Source organism: Haliotis rubra, unplaced genomic scaffold (genome assembly GCF_003918875.1).
Source record: "Haliotis rubra isolate DU_JTF1 unplaced genomic scaffold, ASM391887v1 Scf1486, whole genome shotgun sequence".
Taxonomy (NCBI): domain Eukaryota; kingdom Metazoa; phylum Mollusca; class Gastropoda; order Lepetellida; family Haliotidae; genus Haliotis; species Haliotis rubra.
In genome coordinates, this window is record NW_025765432.1 from 20,095 (window position 1) to 46,934 (window position 26,840).

General features: G+C 45.2%; 1 protein-coding gene across 1 annotated transcript in view; it reads left to right on the forward strand.

Annotated features, from left to right (window-relative positions):
• The first annotated feature begins 2,692 nt into the window (after positions 1-2,692).
• LOC124269903 (platelet endothelial aggregation receptor 1-like) overlaps positions 2,693-26,840 on the forward strand; it is a 71,826-nt gene continuing 47,678 nt past the window's right edge. The window contains exons 1-2 of the mRNA XM_046704947.1: positions 2,693-2,775; positions 10,051-10,299. Of these exons, the coding sequence (XP_046560903.1) occupies positions 2,693-2,775; positions 10,051-10,299 (332 nt within the window). The remainder of the gene's footprint in view (positions 2,776-10,050; positions 10,300-26,840) is intronic.

Genomic DNA, 26,840 nt, shown 5'->3' on the forward strand with positions numbered 1-26,840 from the left:
CTTACCTATCGCGCAAAATGGCCTCGTCTTTTCCCGTGCTCCGAATAAATAGCATTCTGTAACATTACAGGCTTTTTATAAATATATAACCTTCCATTTATGCAGAATATTTTATGTCTTCATCATAAAGAAAGTCATAATGAAATCAACAACAGCCGACAAAAATAAGGTTCTAAGACGGTTGCCATTATTCTCGTTGATTACCGTCAGATATTCAAAACAAAACCAACATAGTACAACATTATCATGAAACAATATTTATCAAATTATGTAAACATTATGCCTTTTGTGAGGTAAAACCCGGTTGCCGATCAATATTTGTCATTATCTGCTCAGATGTTCAGAGCAAGTAACCATGTAACATGATCCAGCATGAGCGTTTCGCTCCTGGAGCGTAGGCGAGAACGCCGCTGTGTCATGAGCGTTAACACAAAGCACTTTCAAGTCACAATATAAAATGCAAGATCAATCAAAATACGAGTAACACCTGGAAGACATTTCCCTGGTATTGCGTAACATACCGATCAACATTGATGGGGAAAATCTAAATGTGCTATTGGTATAATATGTCATGACAGATTTTCGCAGAGCCGGTTTATACGAGCATGACATTCGTCATGTAACATAAAGTTTTCACCATTGTAACTTCGATATGTTATTCAACATTAATGAGGCCGTTACATTCCATATTTCCAATTATTAAAGTTGGTGATCAACATGCCACGAAAAGAATAATGCGTACCGGTTGTCGTTACAAACCGCGCGTAGTTCAAGCGTCAAAACAAAGAATTTCATATTTTCAGCAAAATGGGTGAACACATGCCCATGCCATTGCCAGTTTCAACTTTTCATTAAAATTACGGAAACCGGAGCAGTAACTCAGTGGTGCCGACACCTGCCGATAGCCGGTGATGCGTGCAGTATCGTTTTCCTACGATGCCGCCGGTAAAACTGGCCTGAAACTCGTTCGAAAATTCACCTTCATTATTCATGCCGTAATACGTCAACGCAGAAATTTTCTTCAAAATTCGTTTATCCAATACCTCAAAACACAATAAACAAGTTTCAGATCTATTATTCAAACATCATAACATCAAACATTTTTCCCAGACGCTAAACCCGAAAAATACTGTAACAGTATTCATTCGGAATAATAAACAATTTTTCATGGTTCAATACCACCGAATTATTCGCGAAAGATGTCACAAGATTTCGTTGGTTACAAGCATTTCTCGTTCGTGCAAGTGTCCAAAGGATGATGTAGGCTTTTTAACATGTTTTATACCGTAGCAGCCAACACTAATGACCGTTGCTCGATTTGCAATGGTTGCTTTTGACTTCAGTTCGAAGAACACCAGCTTCAAAGCCGTCAATGGTATTGCGGCGACAAAGAACATTCTTCCTTTCTGTTAGTGCATCTACCTAACTGAAAGAGACTATTAACCGTTGATTCAACCGCAAAGATACTTGAGTTTATTGAACACAGTTTCTGTCAATATTTAGTACGATGCTTCAAAACACACGTTATTGGTCGGGTCGCAATTCAAATGACTACTGTTCGATATCGACATAAAACAATCACCAATTTCATTGTAGTAGCCATTGCCAAAGTTTTAACGAAAACAAAGAAACCATGCACAACTTCAATTTATTCAATGTCAGCTCGAAGCAGACAACTTCAGCATTCGTTGGCAATACCACGCAGCAGCCGCAACATTAAATTAGTGTTTGAAGAAATTCATGTTCGCCAGCGACATAGATTATTCGTTATCGGCATGTAAAGAGCAGTTATCGTTTGTTGAAAGTACCAACAACGCAGACTAATTCGAAAGCCGCACTACTACTGCCCTATAGGTTTGTTTTCGGCGTAAATGTGTTGCGAAATCCTTACTGAAAATGATAATGTCGAAACCTCTAATGGGGATCAGATTGAAATAGGAAATAATTCACCTTTTACCTTCTCAATACCGTAGTTTCGTCCTGTTAAAAGCAGTTATCACATTTCAACCGCAGCCTTAATGAAATTTGAGCAAATTCCTCGTACGCACCAGAGATCTCGCCATTGAAAAACTTTATTGTTGGCGAATGAAGGTTATATCGCCATTTCTTCGATATAGATATAACAGGCGCGTATCGTTCACGGCAGAGTGCGACATTGCCTCAGAGCGTTTCATCACAATTTAATCATCGCGGACGCCATGGGTGCCGATTGCGGGCCCATCTTTCGTTTCTGGCAAGCCGATTCTTCAGGCAAGCCATGTTCATTAATGTCAAAGATGGTCCTTCGCTCACGCATCCGGGTTATTAAACCATGTTGTTTAGAAGAGCGATTGACATTGCAGTCTCCTCGCATCGTTGTACCATGCCAGTTTATTCATACCGGAATATTATATGTTAAACAACTACAAAGCACCAGTTTCGTTTTAACCTCGATAACACGCCATCCCCTTGATATGGAAAATGACGAGTGGGAGCGTCGCTTTCAGAAGAACCTCTACCAGACCGCGTATCAACAACCCATTCAAGTCCTTATTGAACAATGAAATCATTATTAATATGTTTCACAGATTATAGATGAAAATGCAGCAGATAGTTGGTGATTCGGCACAGTCAATGGTAAGGTCGTCTGGCAGAGAAGCGTATTCTCCTGCGGTTCGACGCTGTCGAACTCACCAACAAATTTCCGGAGAACATGGAGGCCTTCAACACTGGTGCCTCTTGGCATTACCCAGAGCAACAGAAGAAAGCAGCCTACTTCGACGGCACAAGAGCATCGTGAGAAAACAAATCATACGAGAACAGTTTTCCGACTAGTACGACGCAAGAGCATTAAAGGTATGTCCATCATGTGGCTCGAATTCATACCACATTATCATTATTAACTTAAGGATCGGTAAGCGCATCGTCAAGACTGGTGAAAACAGGACAAATATACAGACCGACCATCCCGGCACACTCGTCAGACCCCACATTTGCCCTTTTGCGCCCCGGTTTCAAGCACATCCCGATCTCAACGCAGACTGGCAGGTACCAGTTTCACATACGACCATTGGCGTTTCGCACCCTTTTACATGAATTAGCAAAAACTACCAAGTGAAGCACATTTCACCGAAACGTAGAATGCCGTCGATATGCAACAGATATTGTGTAGAAACATCAAAGTATTCGGTAAATTGCGTATGTCTTCTCCAGTTCTCACGGAGGTAAATAAGCAGATTGACAATGCGGATGTAAATATTGCACATCTGCAGGAAGTTTGAACATACCGAACGCCAAATTATATGGTGTACGGAGAATTACAGAGTGACATTCACATACTAATATGCGACTCGCTGCGGCAGTATTTATCTTTGACCAGTTCAATGATATTAACCACATTGTAAAAGCAGCCGAAATTATTGTAACTTCAAAGCCGGTTCACGTTCAGAAGGACACGCTTACAGAAACTGCGTCTGGCAAAGTTAGCAGCTTAGGACGGTTTGTAATAAATACGTTATAACACAACAACAAAATAGTCCGCATGAAACGCTTCAGAAATAGCGGTCGAAAGTGGCGTGACGCATGACATACTTCATCACGGAAGAACTTCGTTTTTTGTCACTTAACTATTACGAAAGATTTGTAAGCTGTCGGAACAATCAAATTAAAACTTGCGTTAATTGTTTGTTTAGTGTCAGCCTTCCGAAAAACCACGTTACGTAACTTCCGCGTTCTAAGTATCGTCATATGCGAACGATTTCAGTTACGAAATGTGTATAACGCTCATTATTTTGATGATTTCGATGACATACCGAATGTTATTTGTTCACGCACGACAAGGCTTGTGAGCGGTTGTGAAGGAAACATATCTGTTTCGTGTTCAGATCACACCGAAGTTAAAGAATCAAAACTACTATTTCATTGCTGTAAACATGCATATGACATGACCATAAACATTTCTTATGACACAACTTTAACATAACGATTTCTCGAAGGTCGGTAAGTAAGTATTATACACTGCCGCCACTTAAAATTCGTTATGTTATAATGCCGTCATGCAAATTTACTGGCCATCAGAATAAAACACATATTTTACCACCAGCAGAAAGCAGTTTTCGATTTGTAACCGGCAAAAATGTCACCATTTGTTCTTTCAGATGATGATGTTCTATTGGGCGCCGCCATTTTTTTAAAATAAAAATTCGTTAGAATTAATGAGATTATAGCTTGCCTTTCATCGCCAGATAAATCAAGACCACTTTCACCGTAGTTAAATATGTATTGAATCAAAACAGTTCGATTTGCAGATGACACAACTTAACATAACGATTTCCCAATTTGTTGCGTATAAGTTCTGGCGGTTATCGAAGCTCGATAAATTTTCACCATCCATAGTTCACGACATCATACGTGTCATATTCGCGTTCATACAATTAGTTTGTCTATCATATTACGCATTTCGAAAACTACACACAGCAGACGATTCGCCGGTACATAGCGAATTATAAGAATCGTAATATCTGCGACATTTTATGTAAGCCACGCCAATATCATATCATAATTGTCACTAAGCTGCCACCATTACGAAAACAACGAATCTGTTGAATGCCACGACAAATGAATAAAAAAAACGCAAATATTGTAATCAAAACAGATTAAAGTTATGAACAGTCACCACGAGAATACCATCATTCAATAAAATCGTACCAATGAATGCTCCTTCTTTAACTGTTCAATATATGAAAAGCGATTAATCTTTCAGGTATTGGCGTAGAAGTTCATTGGTCACCACATCAAGCACCAATTATACCGCACGCCTTTCTTAAAACAGTAATTTAGCCAGCCAATAATGGGAATCAATCACGCTTGAAAGAAGCGACGTTGTTATGCGCAGACACGACACCAGTAGCAGATTGGGCAAATCTGCTGATACATTAACACTGGCCTTTCGATACCCCGCTGCCAAAGATGCATAATCAATCAGCGTGATCGAGCACGTCAATCTCGATCTGCGTTTCAAAGCCGTATTTACCCAGACAATAACTTGTCGGGCATCTATGTTAACACTAATTATACCGTTATAAATTCATTAACCGATCATCGTTAATGATGACAAATAACATGCGTTTACCTAACGACGGTTGGGTATCGAAGGAGTATTAATACGTATTGGCATAAAAACTATGAGCGACAGCCGTTTTGAAGTTCTTGTTATGATACGACGAGGTAAAACGAATAGTAAAACATCGAGCCATCGGGGCAATAGGTGCCTAATGACATTATCGATTTTTGACAAATGTCTATGAAAATAAGCAACCGAAGACAAAATAACGACAGTAGATTGCAGCAACGATATAGCTTCAATAACACTGTTCACGATTTCGTGTTTATACGTCGTACCATTGGCGTTTAACTCAAATGGGGCCGACAAGCCCTCGTTATTCCTTCATATGAGTTTATTGGTTTAATTTCGTTCAAACCAAAAAGCAAACGATTCCGTCACCAAAGCTAAATGAAATGAAAGCAAGTTTTGACGACGCAAGTTCTGACGGCCAGTTAAGATTTATGCATAGCCCCTGGCGTATCTTTAAGCAACAAAGCAAGTATCTTTGAGCCACAAAGAGCTCATTAACCCGGTGAAAATTCCGGCTGAATTGAGGCAATTAGACGAGTGAACAATGACTCGCCGATTTATGCCACAGTATTCTATTTGCGCCGATTCACGCATTCATTTCAGTCGAAATTGTTATTATTGCGAGATGCAGCCAAACACGCAGATTCACCATTCTTCAGCGTGACCGATAACGTGGTAGACACTACCGTTTCAGTTACGCATACGCATTTCGATAATATTTTCAGTTAATCAATACTATAATAATAGTCCGCTTGATGGCGTCATTGTTCTATGCCACGCAATATTACCGTTCCTCGGTCATAGACCATCGTATCGATTACCGGGGAACATGCCGTTAAAGAAGCATTAAACACCACATTGTCAACATTGTATAAATAAGACCGACAATGCGGACTAAGTATTCCGGGATGAAGACCCTATCCAAATAAAAGTTCATCTTCGAGACTTGATTAGAAGACGCCTTTCCATTATATCCATCACCGAATTATTGCCCGATATTACGGTGACCGATTACGTAAAAGAAGTCAGAAATAACAGAAGTGCGGGCGTTCGCCTAACGTTATCAAACGCGACATCGCGAAAAGTTCAAACAGCACCGTTAGATCAACTCATAAAACAAAGCCGTTATCACCGGAAATTACCAGTAACGATATCGACATTGCGACATTAACTTCGAAAGCATCCTTATAGAAAACGATTGCTCGTCTTCGCCGACATCACCGTAGATGTTCCGGAGTTTCGACCCCCGGAAGTGATACCCGTTATGATCAATTTTCAGACGGTGTTCGGTGACTTGCGAACAGAAGTTAACGATGTGAAACATAAACGCGTCCGCGAACACAGAACACGAATAACTTCGGCGCAGCATGGAATATGCGAATAGAATAGCATTTGAATCAATTTACAAACCAAACATGGTATGGTGCCAGCCAGACGTAAAACTGCCGAAATACGATCGGCGAAAAACGTTGAATGGCATTACATATAATCGATGCGCATCAACATACTATCAGATATAAACATCGCGTAAAATGCCGACCAGTATATTTTAAAGCGAAATGCACTCGCCATCAGTTCATACGATGCCGTTCACTTCATCGTCGACAGAATCGAAAAGGATATTAAACAAAACAAAGCTGTCGCCAGCAGAATTCCCGGAAATTAATCAATAATTGTTAACATACAGCGTTTCGCACAGCATTTATTGACTTTGAGCCGCAAGTATAACGCAAAATTCGACAAAAAACGAATATATAACAGTTAGCTTCAAATTCCAGTCGTTACGACTCGATGAACGGTGAATAGTGTTTCCGGCGGGTTGGTCGTTTATCGTTCACGACGATCGTTCGATTCTGATTATTAAAACATTACAACCAAGCCGGAACAGTTTAAATGACGTTTAGAGGAACCATGTATGAACGAAATTGTATCTCGGTGTTCGTCTTTGCAGAAATGAATTTACCGGTTGGTTGTCCGTTCGGTTTCATCAAAAGACATGTTTTGCAAGATACGCGAAGTCGGCGGTAGCATGACATATATAAATAATTTGTTACCATTGAAATATAATCTTCATGCCTTCCGGTTCCGAGCAAAGTATTTAGAAATGATATTTTCATCCGCGACGGAATAACATATAAACATATACATATTACATAATACATACATACATACATATATTTAAGCTACTATTCTCAGTAATCAGAGAATTCACGAAATACAACAATTGACATCAGCAGCCATCCGCCCAGCCGAGCCGATCGGAAAATATCAATCAGACGTACGGATCATCAAACTCAATGATGATACCGTACGTTAATTAATAGGCAATAATCTAAAGATATTATGATCGATAATACGGCGACCCGGTACATCGGTTTTAAAAAATCGATTATGGTTTCGAATCATTTATTAAACATGTTCAACACAGCGAGTGCGTAGTCAATATGACGAAGTCACCAATACGTTTAGGAAAGCTCAGAAACGATGACCAGTAAACACAGTCAGAGGATTTATCAGTTCATCAACATACCATCAACGAAGAACAGTTGTACCGATCGCTTCACAATGTCCGCATGCTGAACCACGATATGCACAAACAAGAAGACACTGTCATTGCTATCCAGTACTTAGATGATAATTCCGGCAGTGACGGTGATAATGGTGATTGTTCATAGATACATCCGTTGTTCATTAACGTTGTTTTGGTAGCAGGTGCTGAACAGGTCTCGTCACTTCATAACCAGACAGCATCTTCAATATATCTGTTCATTGGTAATCAAAACAGTTTAAGCCATACTATTCGGCGAGAACGGTTGATACATCGTATGACCAGATATGCAGTGCGGAAGTGCCGTCAAAGAGTCATTAGTAATAGCGGTAGATTAAACACCTTAAAAGCATACCATAACCCAGGTAAAGTGCCAAACAATCAGCCGTTGAATGTTCACACGAGTATCATTGAGTCCGCGTCATGATAACATCACGTTCGTGCCATTCCGTTACACGTCGACCAGGTCGCGAACACCTGAAGTTGGTCCCATAAGGTCATGGTATACGAAACACAAGATGCCGTTCAGACGTGTTCATCACGGCCTGCGACATTTGCGTACCTGTCGGAAGCGGTGGGGATAATGCTATCGAGTACCATATTGCGGCACAACGTCAGAACAACTACTGCAGCGCTGACCATTACTTATGCATTGCTGCCGCAACGGGGACACCGAAAGCAATTGTACCGCAAAGTATTGCAAGCCGCAATTCTGAGCAGTTTGCGCATTGCTGGTCTACACTTATCCGCCGTAAAAGAAGATTGGTCTATCAGGTATCATACGTTCCGACATACCTTGAATATTAAAGTTTAGGCTTATCGTTTCTTATTGCTTATTTCAGCAGTGCACCAAATTAAATCGCCAGGAAAGTAACTAAATGATGACATACGAAATGTTTACACTATTTAAAAGCATCGGTGTTCACCGTAAAACATTAAGAAACACCGTTCTTTCCGACAAAATATGTTTAACTGAAGAACAATTCAATGTTACCTGGTAAATGTCAGCACTGAAACCGTTCGGTTTCGGTGATTCACCATCGATGAGAATATCAACGGGTGCGTTCAAACTACCAACCACCGAGTAAAGCCACGTCGGGCGACATAAAGATACCATAACACGCCAGCGTTACAACAGGTTCGGTTTCACTTGCCGTCGAAAATACCATGCATTAACGTCCATGGCATTGATAGTTGATTTCACATGCATTTCCAGATGTAATTATATTGCACGACACATTATCGCAGCTTTATCATATGGCTTTGAGTAGCATACCGTATAACGGCGATGCCGCCCAGTGCGGGTACTTCCACCGAAAATAACGATATCATCGAAAGATATAGTAAAAATGATCATAAAGCCATAAACAAGTCATCATTCCCTATTGCAACGCAAAGAGGTTGCCGTTTTCAATGAATTTCTCCACGGCAGGACGGTGCGGTATTCAGCACAGTTCGTCATTTTCTCCGTAGTGGGCATCCAGTACCAGTGCGTAGTTACGTTTTCCGTCGTTATCTGCGTAGTATTCAGCCGATGCAGCAGTTGTTTTCCAGGCAGTTCTTCACGCAGGGCGTGGCATCTGCATTCGATGCAGCAGTTATGTTTTCACCGCCTTTGCATAGTGGGGTATAGGTATGCAGTACGATGTACAAAGTTACGTTTCAATGCCTTCATTAGCCAGTATTGTGGGTGCGGTATTCATAATATGCAGCGAAGTTCGTTCTCCTTGTTCATGCAGACAGCGGTATCCAGATTACGTAGCAGTTACGATTTTCAATGCCTTCCGGTTAGATAAGTATGGGTACAGTTTGTGAGCGAAAAGTTAAATGCCACGTTTTCTAAGCCATTCATACGACAGGAATTACGTCAATGCCTTTCAGGTATATGGCAATTAATGAAATTGACAGAATGCCTTTCAGTTAGTAGTGTTGCATTTCAGTACGCCGTATTGCCACTTACATGTATGGTTTCATTCAATGTACGGTTATCAGCAGTTACCTTTTCACTTCCGTTATAGATGGGTACAAAATACGTGAGAGCCTTTTCTCGATGCTCCGTGTTAGTATCTGCCGCTTCAGAATACCTTACTATTGCAAACCAGTACACGTACAGGTCACGTTTTCAATACCACGCAGTGGTCGTGGTATCCAGTTTCCACGAGTAAGCCGCGTTTCAGGTCGGTATAGCGGGTGTGGCATTCCGTAGTGCCGTGGGAAGTTACGTTTTCGTTTCCTTCAGTATAGTACCGCCGTACAGCTTTTGTTGCGGCTTCGTGAGCGTTTTGCCTTCAGGTATACGACCAGTGATGCATGAGTTACGTTCCTTCACCCTCTTCATGCAGATATAGTATATTCATCGTAAGTCGATACGTTTCGAAATGTCTTCCAGGCAGCGCAGTGCGGCATCGCTAACCGACGCATGTTACGTCAACACCCTCCGTGCCAGACGCAGTGCGGCATCCAGCACCAACATGACAAAACCACGCCTTCAACGCCCCGGCCGCAAACTGAGGGTGTGGTATTGTGCGCCAGTGAAGAAAACTACGCTCTTCACCTTCCAGGTAGAGGGTGACCCAAGTTACGCTTCAATGTCTTCCTGTGCATCCGTAGTGATGCGGGGAAGACAAGCACTTTCCAGGTAGGTATGGGTATCATAACAACGTAACGGTTACGTTTTGTGAATGTTCTTCTCTTATAGTGGCAGTCCAGCACTTCAAGCAAAATCGAGGCCTTTTGCTTTCTCCATTTTACATAGTGGGCATGGCATCTATTATCGAATCGGTTAAGTTACCTTTCCTCAATGTCTTCCTCTCCAGTTGATTATACGCGGTATCCAGTACTGATGCGCAACACGTCAACGCCTTCAGTTAAGTATATGGCATCCAGCACAGAACATTTTGCGAACCAAAGTACGCTCGTTTTCGTCTCTTCTTCCATGCCGTATAACCAGCACGTACCGTCGCCTTCCTTCGGCGTAGTCGTTAACCAGTGCCGATGTAACGTCTTTTCGCCATTGTAGCGCATCCGTGCTACCAGCGAAGTCGTCATTTTGCCGCATAAGGTTCAGCAATAATCGTTTGTAAAATCTTCAGGTAAGTTTATGAGTGCGCATCCAGAAGTTCGCTCCTCTCTACGTAGATATATAAATCTCCCACGCGGTCGAGCGCCTACGCTCTCAACACCTTCTCCAAGTAGGTGGTATTCAGTTCTAATGGTTACGTTTCAACGCTTCTTCCATATGTATAGAAGTTACGATTATCGTTTCCCTCCAGGTAAGTATAGGTGGCATACAGTTATCACTTCAGTTGCCAGGGTATGGCAAATTACGCTTGCGAATGCATTCAGCGACATCGCCGATTTGAGCAGTTGCTTCAGAATCTCCAAGTTATGGCATTATCCACGTCACCTGGTGTAGGGCATGTTATCGCGCGAAGCGAATGCTTTCTCCCGTTAAGAGCAGCCGATATATCCAGTACCAATGCGAGGAAATTACGTTTGTTCAAGTTTAATGAGCAGTACAGCAATACGTGTTAAAGTTCAATCAACGCCTTCCAGATTATATATACCAGTCCTGCTTCACCCTCCTTCTGGAAGGCGCAGGGTATCACCGATGCGAGCAAGTCACGCTTTCAGAACGCCGCACGCAATATCCCAAACTACCAGAAAGCCATTGCTCGCCAGGCGGCATCAGACGCGAGAAATCACGCCTTTTTTGCGAAGCCTTATCCGCAAGTAACTTCAGGATGGCCATACTACCGTACTTCATTCTCCAGGTAAGGGTATGGCATCATACCGATATTAAAGTCGCCAATGTTCGTAACTACCACGTGAGCAAGTCGTCAATGTCTCTACGTAGATAGTATTAATGGCAAGAAGTTAACTTCTTCAGCGGTGCTGCTATAGCGTTACCGATGCGTGCAGTCAACGTTTGCGAATGCCTCTCCAGTTGTGGCATTCCGCACCGATTAGAGAAATTACTTTCAATGCTCAACAGTCAGATGTGGTTGGTGTATATAGTACAGTATTAAATACTTCAATGCCTCAAGGCAAATAGTGGATGCCAGTCACGTTTTCAATGCCCTTCAGCAAGGCATAGCGAGTGGCATCCAGTACCACGTGCGGGAAAATTTGCACTTTCAGTGATGGTATCCAGTACCGTTAAGCAACGCTTCAATGCCTTCATAAGGTCATCAGCGCTTCCAGGTTTCTCTCAATACCTGTAGTACCGATGCGAAAGCAGTCACGCCACTCTCCAGTTTGTAGCGCAGCATTCAATATTAATAAAATAACGCCTCTTCTTACGTAGACATAGCGTATTAATCACGTTCCGCAGTTACATCATCGCCCTTCAGCCAGGTAATGGTGCGCATCTGGTACCGTATTAAAGCTTCAATGTCTTCCTGCAGTCATCGCGTCAGCAGCGTTACGTTTCAATGCCTTCGGTATAAGGGGAACCAGCGTTCACGCGGCTCAGTTTTCAATACCTTCTTCGGGTAGGCGTAGTGGCGTATATCAATACGATGGTTGAAGCCGTTTGCGAATGCTTTTCCGCATTGAATAAGGCATGCGTTCGATTAGTGAAATACTTCAATGCTCGTCATCAATAGATGCGGCGGTACCAGCACGGTTGTACCGTTTCAGAACGTCTTATACACGCAATTTTAGTGGATGTTAATTAATGCGTGAAGCCACGTTCTCAATACGGTAAGTGCAGGCGTGGCACAAGTACTGTTAGTTACGCTTCAATGCTCGTCTCCGTTTTCAAATGTAGTTGGCGTATATCACTGCGCACCATGCAGATATATGGCATCCAGCACTGCGTCATCTTTCAACGCTTCAGGCAGATATAGTACGCGCCGGTGATCAGTTAGTTTGCGCCGAGTTACATATTGGCCATATCCAATACCAGAATTACGCAGAATGTCGGGTGTCAATTACCGATGAATGCTTCGCTAATTTGCGGGTATGGTATTCAGCACCAGAAACAGTTAGACAAGTATCCAGCAATTACGCGAAGAAATTACGCCAATTTCTTCAAAGTTGCGTTGTGGGTGTGGTTAATGCGTGGAAATACCAGAATTCCTTTCGGGTAAGTCGCTATCATTCCGATGTATAATAATGCCTTCATGCAGATATATGCGGCATTCAGCATCAGGTTTACGCTCTTCCGTCACTCCTCCTCCCCAGGTAAGTGTAGGGTGGTTCAGTACCACGCGCACGAATTACGCCAATGCCTTCCGCAACTTAGTGCACGCACCGATACCTTCTCCAGTTACAGTAGCGGGAGCGGCATCTAATAATGCAGTTCAATGCCTTCGTTCATGCAGATATAGTGAAGCATGGTATTCAAGCACTAAACAAAGCAGTTCAATGCCTCAGGGCATAAGTAGCTGCAATACGCATAGGTTATTAATGCCTTCCGGCACACGTATAGCGTTACCTTTCAATGCCTTCATGTTCATAGTTATCCGTACCGATGAGCGCCTTTCAAAAGCCTTCTGCAGGTATTGGTGGTCTACCGATGCGTTCACGCCTTCTCGGCAGGCGTGGCATCAGCAATGATGCGCGCAAATATCTCGCAGTGGGTGTGGCATCCATACGACATGAGCATCATTGCTCATCGTTCGTTCTCAGCAGTAATGAGCGCGGCATTCAGTACTGATGTATAGCTTGGTCAGATATGGTGAGCCGTTTCAATGCCTTCATGCAGATAGTATGTGGTATCCGCAGATCACTTCGCCTCTGCGTTTAGTGGGCGGTGTACCGATGCAACTTCAATGCCTTTCATGAAGCGCAGCCTGCAATACCGCTTCAGGTTGCCTTCGTCGCTCCTTCTGGTAGTTGCGGTATCAAGTACCGATGCGTAAAGCTACGCTTTCAATGCCCGCGAAGATATAAGGGGCGTGGCATACGCAGCGAACATGCCACGTTCTCGCGATTTGGCGTGGCATCCGTACCGATGAGCAACGCTAATGCCTTCTGGCGGTATTAGTGGGCGTCTATCAGCAGGCCAGCGTTTTCCAAACAATTTTCCTTCCAGGCAGTTTAGTGGGCGTGGCATCGGGTAATGATGGTGTTAATGCCTTCAATGATGTAGGCAGTACGATGCGAAAGAATTGCCTTTTCACGGCGCTTCAAGATAAAATAGTGGTGTATTCATACCGATGAGAACAAGTTACCGCCTTCATGCAGATATATACCAGCAGGTTTGCTTTCAAATACCTTCAGGCGTGGTGCCGCTCGATGTGAGCAAATCACGCTTCAATGCCTTCTCCGCGTGTTTCAAGTGGCGTGGTTTCCGCAGCCGATGCGAGCTGCCAAGTTTCCCCGTCGCCTTTCTCTTACGTAGACAGGCGGGCGCGTATTCAGCCATGCGTCGCTTTCAAACCCTCCTTTGTGTACCGCTGTTGCCGCAGGTCAGCACGATGAAAGAAGCTTCAATGCCCACTGATGTGGTCGGGCGTGGTATCCAGTACTATTGCAAAATTGGCGTTTTTCAATGCCTGCGTTTAGTGGGTGGTACGCTGCGCAGTTACGCCAATGCCTTTCATGCAGATATAAGCATGGCATAAAGATATATGTTCCGTTTCATCAATACCGCTTCAGTAGTCGTTTGCGGAGGGTATTCAGTGCCAGTAACGCTTCAATGTCTTTCATAGTCATACCTGTCAGGTTTTCTCTCAATACCTTCCTCTGCAGGCGGCATCAGCGTGGCGTTACGCTTCGCTTCCTCAGTTGGCGTGGTATTCAGCAAGAAATTGCTCAATGCTCATGCAATTTGCAGAGCAAAGTTACGCCAATACGCCAGACAGTGCGTTGCATGCCATCGCTTCAACACCTTCTGGCAGTAGCGGTGGCATCAGCGCGTGCTTCAATGCCCGCGTTCAGCGGGCGTGGCATCTGGTACGATGAGCAGTTACGTTTCGAATGCCTTCTTATGCAGATAACAATAATAATAATAATAATAATAATAATAAGAGTACTTATATTCATCATCGCATTTTGCCGCCATAACGATATACCAGTTCTGCGTGCCGACGTCACAGACATTTCGAAGAGCTTCGGGATCCGTTAGGTTTTAAGATCCGATCATGTTGTTATGCATTCATCGCGCGTTTTCGAGTTTGCATCAGAACAACCAGCAAGAGCCGATCGCATTTGTTTATAGATCGTCGCGCCAGTCATCGTCTTCGAGGCAGCCGAATCGGGTCGTTGCGAACACACGATAAACAAGTTGAAAGTCCTTCCGTCGATCGCGAATTGAGAGTCGATTATATATAATCCGCATATGAATATTCGATCTTTATTTTCGCGCCGTATCGAATCATCGTATACGAGTAAGAACCAGTTATCGTCAACACGGTTAAGATGTCATGGAAATCAATATTCGAAGATGAAAGCTTTTATATTTCAGTATTAGGCGGTCGATACTACAGACAAGTGCTCGACCAAATAAATCAACATTTTCATTGAAGGGAAGATATCGAGATCAAAACCAACGGAAACGTCAATATTTTCATCAACGAAGATGATGCGGCATCCAGCAACAATGCAAAACAATAAACAAATTTCCAGTGCGGGCATAGCGTATCAGCGTCTTCCGGCCCTCCTCCAATCAGAGGAAGTGGCGTATATCCATACTGGTCGTATAGTCATCTTTCAATGCCATTCATGTTCATAGAGCGTTTTCCAGCGTCACCTTCAATGCCTTCATAACCTAATATGGCATCCAGCAATTAATGCGCAGTTCAATGTCTTCATGGGTATTGGTGTCACGCCTTCCCTTCCAGCAGGCGTTATCATATGATGCGACAGTCATCAACGTTAAGACATAGCGGGTGCGGCATCCGCACCGATGTTTGTTAACATTCCGTACTAGTGGCGTATCCATCGATACGGTCGCCGCTCAATCGCCTTCCGCAGACAGGAAGTGGCGTTAAGATCGTCTCCATTTACCTTCCAGGTAAGCGGCGGTGCATAATCGATAAACCACGTCATCGCCTTCCATGGAAGATAGTGAAGCGTATATCTGCACGCCCGCCTTCAATGTTCTCGAAGGGTACCGATGCGCCATTAATGCCTTCTTCCATATAGGGTGGCATACGAAGTTAAAATCAATGCCCGCCGCAGATTTATGGGCGTAACCATATCGATGAACGTCACGTCAACGCCCTTCATGCAGATAGCGGCGATGGCATCCAGCAGGTTCTTCCAGGCAAAGTTTGTGGGCGTGGTATCAAGCGCCGTGACACGCTAACGTCTCCAATAGACGTAGTGGGCGCAGCACCGTGAAGAAATCACGTCAATGGCTTCCCTCAAGATAAATTATGGCGTAAGTATCCGAATCGACGATAACAAAGTTGCCATCTTCCGCAGATATAGCACGGTTATCGTATAGTTCCGCCTGTTCATCACCTCCGCTTCAGGTCGTTTTGTGGATGCGGGTATCCGCCGATGCAAAGCAACGTCAACGTCTTTATGATAGTGATGCAGACCAGCACGTCGATGCTCAATACCCTCCAGGTAGTGGCATACCGATTTAGTTAAAGTCATCTTCCGACCCCTCAGAGATGTTAGTGCATATCCAGCACACGTTAAGAAATCGCCATGGTGAGTCCGCACGATGCGAAGTCACGTCGCCTACGTAAAGCCACAGTACGCAGTAGTTCCGTTTTCCAACAGTCCTTCGGCGTAGCGGCATGGTATCGCTGCAGTAGTGCTTCAATGTTCCGCGTACTAGCGGCGTGATATCCAGTACGATGCGGCTAAAGTCGACGTTCGAATGTCTTCATGCAGATAAATAATAACAATAACAACAATATTGTTGTTCATATTTTCCCGACCAATAACACCGTGAATGTTTCCGCTAACATATGTCAGTGCACAGGAAAGCCGTCACAGATATTTCGAATATTTCGACTTCAAGACCGGAGTGACGAGCCTAAGATCCGACGGCAGAGAAGTTCAGAAAGAAGCACGAGCAGTACCCATTCCAGACCGCTCGAGTTTAACATCATGAACAATCAAAGAGCCGATCGTCGCTCAGGTTTCAGTGTCGTTTATCAAATCTGATAGCAATGTCGATCAATGCCAGCAACATACCGATAAACAAGGGAAATCAATCCTTCATGGATCGAGCCGCGAAGAATTGAGAATGACGTAACATGAGAAAGATAGCCAGAAGATGAGCTGCCGATCTGGCTGGAGTGCCAACAGAAATCAATCAGCAAACCAATAAAGAAACCAAATGCGACAGAACCGAGACGAACGACAAGCCCACGGTCGACGTACGGAACCAATAGCGAGTACGGAAGCTATGAAGGAGCCTTTGCATGGGGCGGCCGATATCTTCATGAACAAAGCTGAGTCCGACCGTTATCTTCATATATCATGATCGTCCGGAAATGCTCACATTTATGCTCAATAACAAATATATGCGGTATCAGCACACTGCGCGTAAGTGCCTTCAAATACCTTCCCCAGGCAGCGTGGTCAAGCACGACGCAGCGTCAATGCCACGATATATGTATCCAGCAATTAATGCCTTCGTAGTTTATGGATCATGATGCGAAGCAGACATTTCAACGTCTTCCAGCGAAGAAGCCACGGGCAAATTACGCCACGCCTTTCGCGTTTAGACCTCGGCACGCGCAATGCTGGCCGCTTCACCTTCCGATATAAGGGCGCAGAATACACCGATGCAGCTGTTACTTTCCTCGGTCACCTTCTTTGCGTAAACCTAGTGGTGACGCATAAAGTCATCACGCTTCTTTCATGCAGATATAGGCCGCAGCCGTTAAAGATAAAGTCGTCATCTTCCTCTGGTGCGGCGTAGCGGCAGGCGCGATGCGGTGCCAGTGCCTTCCACCAGATAGCGGTGGCACCAGTACACGTATAATACTGGTTGCTCATCAATGCCATTCCAGGCAATTTAGGCGTGGTGACCAAGATGCATAGCGCCATGCTCAACGTCTTCGCAGAAGGATAGTATGCAGCACGCGCAATGCGTTTCAGCTTCTTTCCAAATACCTCTACGGTTTATTGGTACACCATGCCGATGCGAACAGTGCCTCAATGCCGGATGGCGAAGCCGTTGAGTGGCGTTGTCGCTTCCGTCTACCGCGTTTTTGCCGACGTAGTATTCAGCATTGATGCAGTCAATGCCTTCATGCAGATATATCGGCGTTCAAAGCACAGCAAGGTTGCCACAATACTTTCTCCAGGCAAGGGCAGCGTCGCTTCAACGTCTTCTGGCGTAAATATGGGTGGCATCAACCACGATAAAATACGCCGCCTTCGTTCATGCAGATATAGGTATCCAGCAATGCGGTTGCACGCCTGATCTGCGCGCTAGCGGCGTGGTACGTCGCGTGCAAGTCATGCCTTCAATGTTCAGGGCGGTATCCCTGTTCGCGTGCGCAATCAATGCCTTCGCCTCAGATGGGAGGGTATCCAAAGGTTTTCACGCGGTTAAAATACGCCAATGCCGCTGCAATTATGTATACGTGAACAGTTTACGCCAATAATGCCTTCTACGTATGGGCATGGTATCAGCACATCGCGCGCAGGTTCCGGTTTGCCCAGCTCTGCGTCGTTTTGTGATGGCACCAGCAGCCGCCTTCAATGCCTTATAAATATAGCGAGCGTACAGCGCCGTTCAACAGGTTAAAAGCATCATACCGCAGTAGCGGGTGCATTGCGCAATGAAAGCCGTTTTCTCTTCGCTGCAGAGTGGCATTCAGCACGATTTATAACAAGCCGCTTCAACGTCTTTCATGTGATATAGCGGGCGCAGGTCGTTTCCAAATGCCTTCTCTGTGCGTTTGTGGCGTAAGTCAGCAACCGATGCGCATAACGTTCCGTCAGTGGGTGGCATCAGCCGATGCGCAGCAAAATTACGCCTTCAATGGCCTCAAGATAAAAATTATGGAAAGTCCAGCAATGATTTATGAACAGTTACCAACGCTTCATGCAGAGATAGTTATCGTGGCGCATAGTTCCGCTTCTGTAGTCGTTTTGCGGATGGTCTGTGCCGATGCACAGTACCAATGCCTTCATAACAGCAGGAAGATGCGGCACGCACAATTACCAGGCCACAATGTCTCTGTGCGTAGCCGCATAAAGTTACGCCAATGCCTTTCTCCACCAGATGCGTTGCGTGACATTCAGCACGTGCCAACATTACCATGTACCAGTATCCGCACGCCAGCTTCACGTTTTCCATGCAGATATAGTGCGTTGCACAGCAATAATAAAGATAGTGTCCGCAGGCGTAAGCGGTACAAGCACATGCGTTGTGCCACGCTTCAACGCCTGCGGTAAGGTGATATACGTATGTTGCTCGAATGCCTTCTTCATGCAGAGATAACAATAATAATAATAATAATACGAAGAGCATTACACGACGCCTAAGCGCTATTGCCACAAGTTCTATGTATTGCGAAAGCCGATCACAGATGCTTCTTGAAGAGAGTTTTGGGAGCTTGACTCAAGACTGAGTGATGAAGATCCGGGGAGAGTTCGGCAGCAGCATATAGTCGAATTAGTATCAAAGGTTTTGAGTTGGCACACAGCGGTTGAGCGGCGAGATCTTCTGCTTCAGTACAGTGCCATCACCGAGTGTATGTCAATGCTGGAGAGCAATAATGATTCCGGAGCCAGCAGGGAGAGCCATCGTCATTGGTTACAGTTGTTCTGACGTTAAAGCCGATTGCTTTCGGGAGGTGCTACCACCATCAGACAATTAGCAAACTATTAAGCGTGACAGAACTAGAGTCGTTGCTTCCATGGCAGATGGAACCATTGCCGGGAGATGAAGTATCAGCTTTTTTGCATAGGTGGCCGATATGAGCTGAGTCCAACACCAAGATTTCACAGAGGGAGAGAAAGGGATCGATGATCGTTCAACGGAAACGCTCGATTTATCAACAGATAGCATGCACAGCATTAATGCCATTCGCGCGGCAAGATAGTACCTATCGATGCGTAGTTACTTCAATGCCTCCACCAGATGTAGTGGTATCCAAAGTCAATTCTTCAATGCCCATTCATGTTCATATAGCAGTACGATGTTCAAAGAAATAATGCCCGCGTTGGCGTGGTATCCAGTGCGCAGTTACGCTTCAACGCCTACAGACAGGCGCAGCAGGTCACAAACCTTCCAGGGTATGGTATCGCGTTCGTCATCAGCCGACGTGGTATTCAGTGCCGAAGTAACGTTTCAATTCTCTAAATATAGTATCCGCTAATCGCCGGTTGCCTTCAATACCTTCCAGGTAGTGCGTGGCAGCGTCAACGCCGCAGATTTATGGCGTGGTATTCGAAGCACGATTTATAACGAAGTCACGTCAACGCCTTCTTCATGGTATTAGTATGCGGTTATAGTCGCCTTCAAATTACCTTCCAGGTATGGCATCAGTACGATGCAATGCCATCAATAGACGTATGTATGCATCGTTAAATTACGCCTTCTTCAATGGCCAGCGGGTATCCAGCACGATGTCGAAGTCACGCTCTTCAATGTCTTCCACGTAAGATATAGTGTATACGCATCGCGTTCGGTCGATAGCGTCTGCCTTTGCTCATTTGTCAAAGCCTTTGTGACGGGCATCCAGCGCCGACGCATCAGCAACGCTCTTCAACGTCTTCATAAATATAGGCCATACCACCCGCTCAGGTCGCCTTCAATAATCTTCCTTCCAGGTAGGCGTAGTGGGCGGTATCAGTCGATGCGAAGTTACGCCAATCGCTTCAGATTAAGTATTATCCAGCGTTAAAATCACGTTTCAACGGTTCACGTAAATTTTGTAGCATCGAGAGCAGTTGCCGTCAATACGCTTCACGTTGCGCATCCGCTTTCCATCAGTCCTTCTGGTATGCGGCGGGTATTACATCGCACCGATGCTTTTCGTCGCCTGCGTAAATTAGCGGCGTGACAGCAATGATGAAAAGTTGCCTTCGAACGCCTTCATGACAAACAATAATGGTCAATAATACCGGTCAATAATAAGAAGGTTTATCATCACCAGAGCTTCTGCCATAACGGCGTACAAGTTCTACAGAAAGTTGACGCCACAGATATTTCGAAATATGAAAGCGGAGCCGATCAAAGATCCGGAAAGCGATTTATAGTTCCAAGATCGAGTTCAGAGGCATACGGCAGCAAAATGAATTCCAGACCAAACGTTTTGAGCCTGGCATCGGTCAGGACCAGCAGATGAGCGGCCAGGTTTCCGGTATTAATAAAATCTCGATCATCGCCGTTAAACAATACAAACGGGTTCGTCTTCCACCGTGGGAGCCAGCGAAGAAGAATTTGTTGTTTAACATGAGACATAGTTTGTTCCAGACGAGGCTGAGAAACAGCTCGATCTCGGTATTTTCTGAGGTATCGTTCATCGGTGAGACAAATATTCAGCAACCATTATAAACCAGCGTTAGAACCAGAAGAAGCCGTTAAGCTCACGGTTAAGATGTCAGTGCAGCAATCAATATTCGAAGATGCGAGCATCATATTTTGCCGATTATCAAACGGAGTCCGAAACAATCGCTGATTTTCATTAAAGAGCATATGACGAGGATTGTCCGGTGGAAATGCTCATTTACCAACAGTAGCGCACCACGATATCGCTCCAAATACCTTCCAGGCAAGAGTAGTGGGTGGCACCGACGCGCAGTCACGCCAATGCCTTCACCAGAGAAGTGGCGGTATCCAGCGTCATCGTAAGCAAAGTCACCTTTCCTCAACGCTCATCTTCATGTTCATATAAAGCATGCCAGTACGATGTCGCTAAAGCCGCCTTTCAATCGCCTTCCAGGCAAATTTAGTTGCGGTATCCGTACATCGCGAAGTTGCCGTCATCGCCTTCTTCTGCAGATATTGTATGCGGCATAATTAATGGCGTTAGTGTCGGTTGCGTTTTCAAACACCTTCTCCAGGTAGTAGCGGGCATGGCATCGCTATTAATGCGCGCATGCGTCCCGGGCTTTGTCAATACCTATCGAGGTCATTTTGTGATGGTATCCAGCGCCGATGCAATCATAACGTTTCTCCGTTCAGGTTACGCTTCCGTCACCTTCCGCAGGGCGGGTACGCCGCCACGCCTTCGCTGCAGATTTAGTGAAGTGGTATATCGATGAGAACAGTTGCCAATGTTCTTCTTCATGTAAGATATAGTATGGTACGCACAGGTCACGTTTTCATCTTCAGGTAAGTTTATATGGTATCAAGCAATGAAAGGTTACGCCAGGCCTTCTCCGGCTCAGAGGGTATATTCAGTACCGATTGTTGCCAATGGTTTCCTCAAGATAATTATGGTGGCATCTGTGCTACCGATGAGAACGAAGTCACGCTCTTCAATGCCTTCATGCAGATAGTACATGGCATCAATATCAGCAGTACCCAGCTTCCAGGTCAGGTATCGCGCGATGTACAACGTCTTCATGTCATATATGGCATTCAGCACTGTCATGTCACGTTTCGTCAACCTTCTCTGTAAAAGTACCGACGCATAAAGCCACGCCACCAGATGTTAAGATTGTTCAGCATTAATGTTAAGAAATCAAATAATGCCTGCCTTTTGCAGAACCAGTACGATGTGCCAGTCGATTAACAGCCGCCTTCATGCAGATATGCACAGCAAAATAATGGTGATGTTTTCCCACGTCCTTCTCTGGTAGCGTCTTCATGCAGTCATTTCAATCGCATTCAGTACGATGGTTAAAGTTGGTTTTGTAACGCCTTCATGCAGACAAATAATAATAATAATAACAATAATAATGGAATGGGCTATTAAATTTCATATTCATCCATCACTCTGCCAATAACATAAGGATACAAAGTTCTGCTGCACAGAAAGGATCATAGATATTTCGATAGGCGAGTTTGCTTCGACTTAAAGACCGAGACGGAGCGATCCGATGGTTAAAGAAAGCGGCGTTATCGCAGTGAATTGGGTAATCGTGTTTGGAGAACAACCGTGCCGATCAGCCGGAGCGAGAGATCTTCAGGTTTCCAGTATGCCAACAAAATCTGGAGGTATGCCGGACGCTATAAAACATACCGATAAAGGAGAAAGCAGTTTAAATTGGCCCGGAGCCAGCGAAGAATACGACGCATGAGCGAGAACCAGACGATGACAGCTCGACTTCGCATTTTCGAGGCGCTGCACTGTTCATCAGCATCAATTGCGTCCGATAGTGAATCAGTTGCGCCAGAAGAGACGAACGAAATATCGTTGCTCATGGTTAAGATGTTGCGTGGCGAAACTCAATACGCGAGGGAAGCATCGATATTTTATTAGTAAGCCGATGGTGACTTTCATAAGATCAGTGCTTGAGTCCAAATAAACAATCACATTTCGTTAAGAAAGGATTGAGATCGTCAATGAAATCATTGCTTGCGTGGCAGCACCAGCACTAATGATAGCCGCCTTCAAACACCTTCCTCTGTGCGGGCGGCATCAGCACGACGCGTCACGCTCAATGCCTTCTCTGCTTAAGATACAGTGGCGTCCAGCACTCACGCGCCTTCAGGTTATTTTCCAATACCCTCCTTCTGGCAGGGTGTACGGTGTGAACAAGCACTGATGCGAGCAGACACGCTTTCAATGCCTTTCTCCAGCGAAGTGGTCTGTTAATGGGCATTTCACCAGGCAAATTTAGTGGAACCGGCACGATGTAACGTCATGCTCTTCAATGCCTTCTCGCTGCAGATAGTAGCGGCATCGTTGGCCGATGAGCAAAGCTTTCTCACCTTCTTTGCGCGTACGGCGTGGTAATTGTACTGGTCGCAGCAAGTTGCCACGCCTACGTAGATAGTGAAGCGTTGCATAAGCTGCAAAGAAATAATGCCTCAGTCGCCTTCCTTCAGGTGTAATGGCAGTCATACCGATGCGAAAGTTACGTCAACGCCTTCTCCACCAGATGTAGTAGCACGCATAGTCATTTTATCAACGCTCCATCTGCGCGTTTAGTGCGGTATCCAGTGTCGATGTGAGCAGTTACGTCAATGCCTTCTGGCGTAGATATATGAGTGGCAACAGTACTAATGCGCAATAGTGCCGTTTTCCAGTCATTTCTTCATGGCTGAGTCAGCGGCATCCAGCCGATGCAACGAAGTCACGCTCAATGCCTTCTCTGCAGATAGCGGCATACGACATGCAGCCGCCGTCATCACTACCTCTGCTCATGTGGTACAGCGCCGATGCAGCTTCAATGCCTTCATGCAGCACAGGTGCAAGTCACTACCAGGTTAGCGTGGCAACACAGTGCAAAGCAACGCTCTCACCGCCTTCATGCATATAGTGGCGTGGTATCACCACGACGCTCCGTTCATGCAGGCGGTTGAAGCATCATCGCCAAATCACGCTTTCATCGTTCATCTGCGTAACTTAGTGGGTCAGCAGTTTCCTCCGGTACGGCGTGGTATCCGCAATTATGCGTTACACCTTCATCGTTCTCAAATTAGACGTGGTATCCGCGCGATAGCCAAGTAACAGTATGATGAACAAGTCGTCTTCGCAGATGATAAGCATGCAGCATCGCTACCGGTATAGTTCCGTTCAATCATCAGGTCAGTTTTGGTGGATGGTACGATGCAACGCGTCATCTTCGTCATAGTGGGCGCGGGTATCCAGCAATTCACCAGGTCACGTTTCCGTCAATCTTCCTTCCAGGTAAGGGCGTGGCATCGATGTAAATACGCCAACGCCTTTCCACCAGATGGCGTGGTAACCAGTAACACGTTAGCGAAATCACGCCAATGCGCCTTCTCCACGTACCTTTAGAAATGTTAAAGTCAGCGTCAATACGCTCTTCATGTACAATGTCTGGCAGTGGCATGGTATCGCAGCGTCTTCAGGTAACAGTGGCGTATAATATGTTCGATGCGTTCTTCATGCAGACAAATAATAATAATAATAACAATAATAAGAAGAGCTTTAGAGATCGGTTCAGACGTATTTCAAGCCGCTATTAACATATACAATAGTGTCTCTATGTACGTGGTGAAGCGATGTCACAGATGCTTCGAAGAGGCGAGTTTTGAGCTGGACTTAAAGATCGCTGAAGATCCGATGGCAGAGAAAGCTCAGGAATATTAATATAGTAACGAATTAAGACCAAAGGTTTTGAGTTCGTCATCGGTGGAAGCGGAGCGAGCGAGATCTTTCAGGTTTGCACAGTTAACGTCTGGCGCGCTGACCATAAACATACCGAAATCGCGATCTCCTTCACGGATTCCGGAGAAGAGAATGAGAGCCGACGTAACATGACAGGTCACGAGATTCCGGCATTTTCTGGCAAATGTCATCAGACAATTGCGTCCGTCAGGTATTCGTTTACATCGAACGGCGCCGCAGCGGAACCAATATTCGGACGGAAGTATCATATTTTTGAGACTTTCCAAATAAACACCGAAGATTTCACAGAGGAAGTATGATCGATGATTGTCCAATGGAAATGCCATTATTTCATGTCGTCGTAACAGAGGAAGTGGCAACGCACCACAGCAGGTGTCACGCTTCAACACCTTCCTCCAGGCAAGTATATGTGGCATACGATGCGAAAGGTTCATGCTCTTCAATGCCTTCATGCGCTATCCGCCAGGCTTTCATCTTCCTGCGTATGCAAAATCAGCACCGATGGTTATCATTAACGCCTTCCAGCGAAGATATAGTATGGTGACCAGCACAATGCGCAGTCGCTTTCTCACCAGGCACCAGTGCGTAGACCGATGCGAACAGGTCACGGCCTTCAATGCCTTCTCCTCATGCGGTAGCCGTTAAAGTTAGCTTTTCCCGTCGTCTTCTTTCAGGTACTTATGGCGTGGTAATTGAAGTACCACGTGACAGTTGTCAATACGTTTCATGAAGTGATGCCGTATACAGCGGTTCGCATACGTTTTCCGGCATGGCATCAGTACGATGTTAGTTGTCGCCAACGTTCTCCACCAGATTTAGGTATGGTATCCGAAGCACCAATGCGAAGATGCCTATCAATCACCGTTCGCGCGTACCTTAGCGGGCGTATATCCGTACCATCGCGAAAGAAGTTTCAATGCCTTCATGCAGATATGAAACCAGCCAAAATAATTTGCGTTTTCTCCGCATCTTCCATGCAGTTTATTGCATAATTAAAGTGCCGATGCGAACAAAGCCTTCAATCGTCTTCATAGTATGCGGTATCATAATGATATGTCAAGCCTGCCTTCAAAGCCCAGCCGACGTGGTATTCAGCGCCGATGCAATAAGATACGTCAATGCCTTTCATGCAGATATAGCGGGTTCGGTGTCTGCTACCATCGTACAATGTTTTCATCAACACTTCCGTGGGTTTGCGGCGGTAACCCGCCAGCAAGCAATTAACGTCGCAGACAGGCGCGGGTATCATCGAGGAAAGAAGTCGCCACCGCCTGTCTTGGTGGCGTGGTATCCAGTACTGGTGAACAAATACCACGTTCATCTTCGCGCGGGCTCTATATGCAACCGCAATTAATGCGCGCAGTCACCTTCCTTCCGGAAGCCTATAGCGGCGTGGTAACCGCACGTAGTATAGTCACGGTCTTCAATGCCTTCAAACAGGCAATAATGCGCGCCCATGTCAACGTCTTCGCAAATTTGTGGGCGTGGTTTAGGCGATGCAACCAGTCAATGCCTTCTTCCATGGAAGATATATACGCGGCATCCGTGGTCGGTGGTTAAATTGTGTTTTCACAATGTTCCAGGAATAGCGGCAAGGTTCTGAGCGTAGCGCCGCCGTTTCAAAGTTTTCTGCATGGATACGGGTGGTATTCAGAATGATGCAGTACCGCTGACCGGGTCGCCAGAAAGCATAAGTGGTGCCATCTCGACCGATGTGATAAAGCCGATTTTCACGGTTTTCTTCTGGTATATATGGCATCGCACCGCTCTTTATTAATTGTGATATGCCGACGTCAACTGGCGCTCATTGTGCCGTCACCGTCGTTGAGAAATCATACGCCTATCTTTGGCGAAACGACCGGTGAGAACGAAATCCGTTGAGCTTGACGAATGACGCAGCGTTGAAGAGCGTTTCGATCGTGAACAGCGCATAGCGTCAAATATGAGCCAGGCATTAGCAAAGAAAACCGTATACAAAAATTGGGGTAAAATTCAATTCTGTCAAAATCGGTATCGAGTTGGCGATTTTAACCAGAGA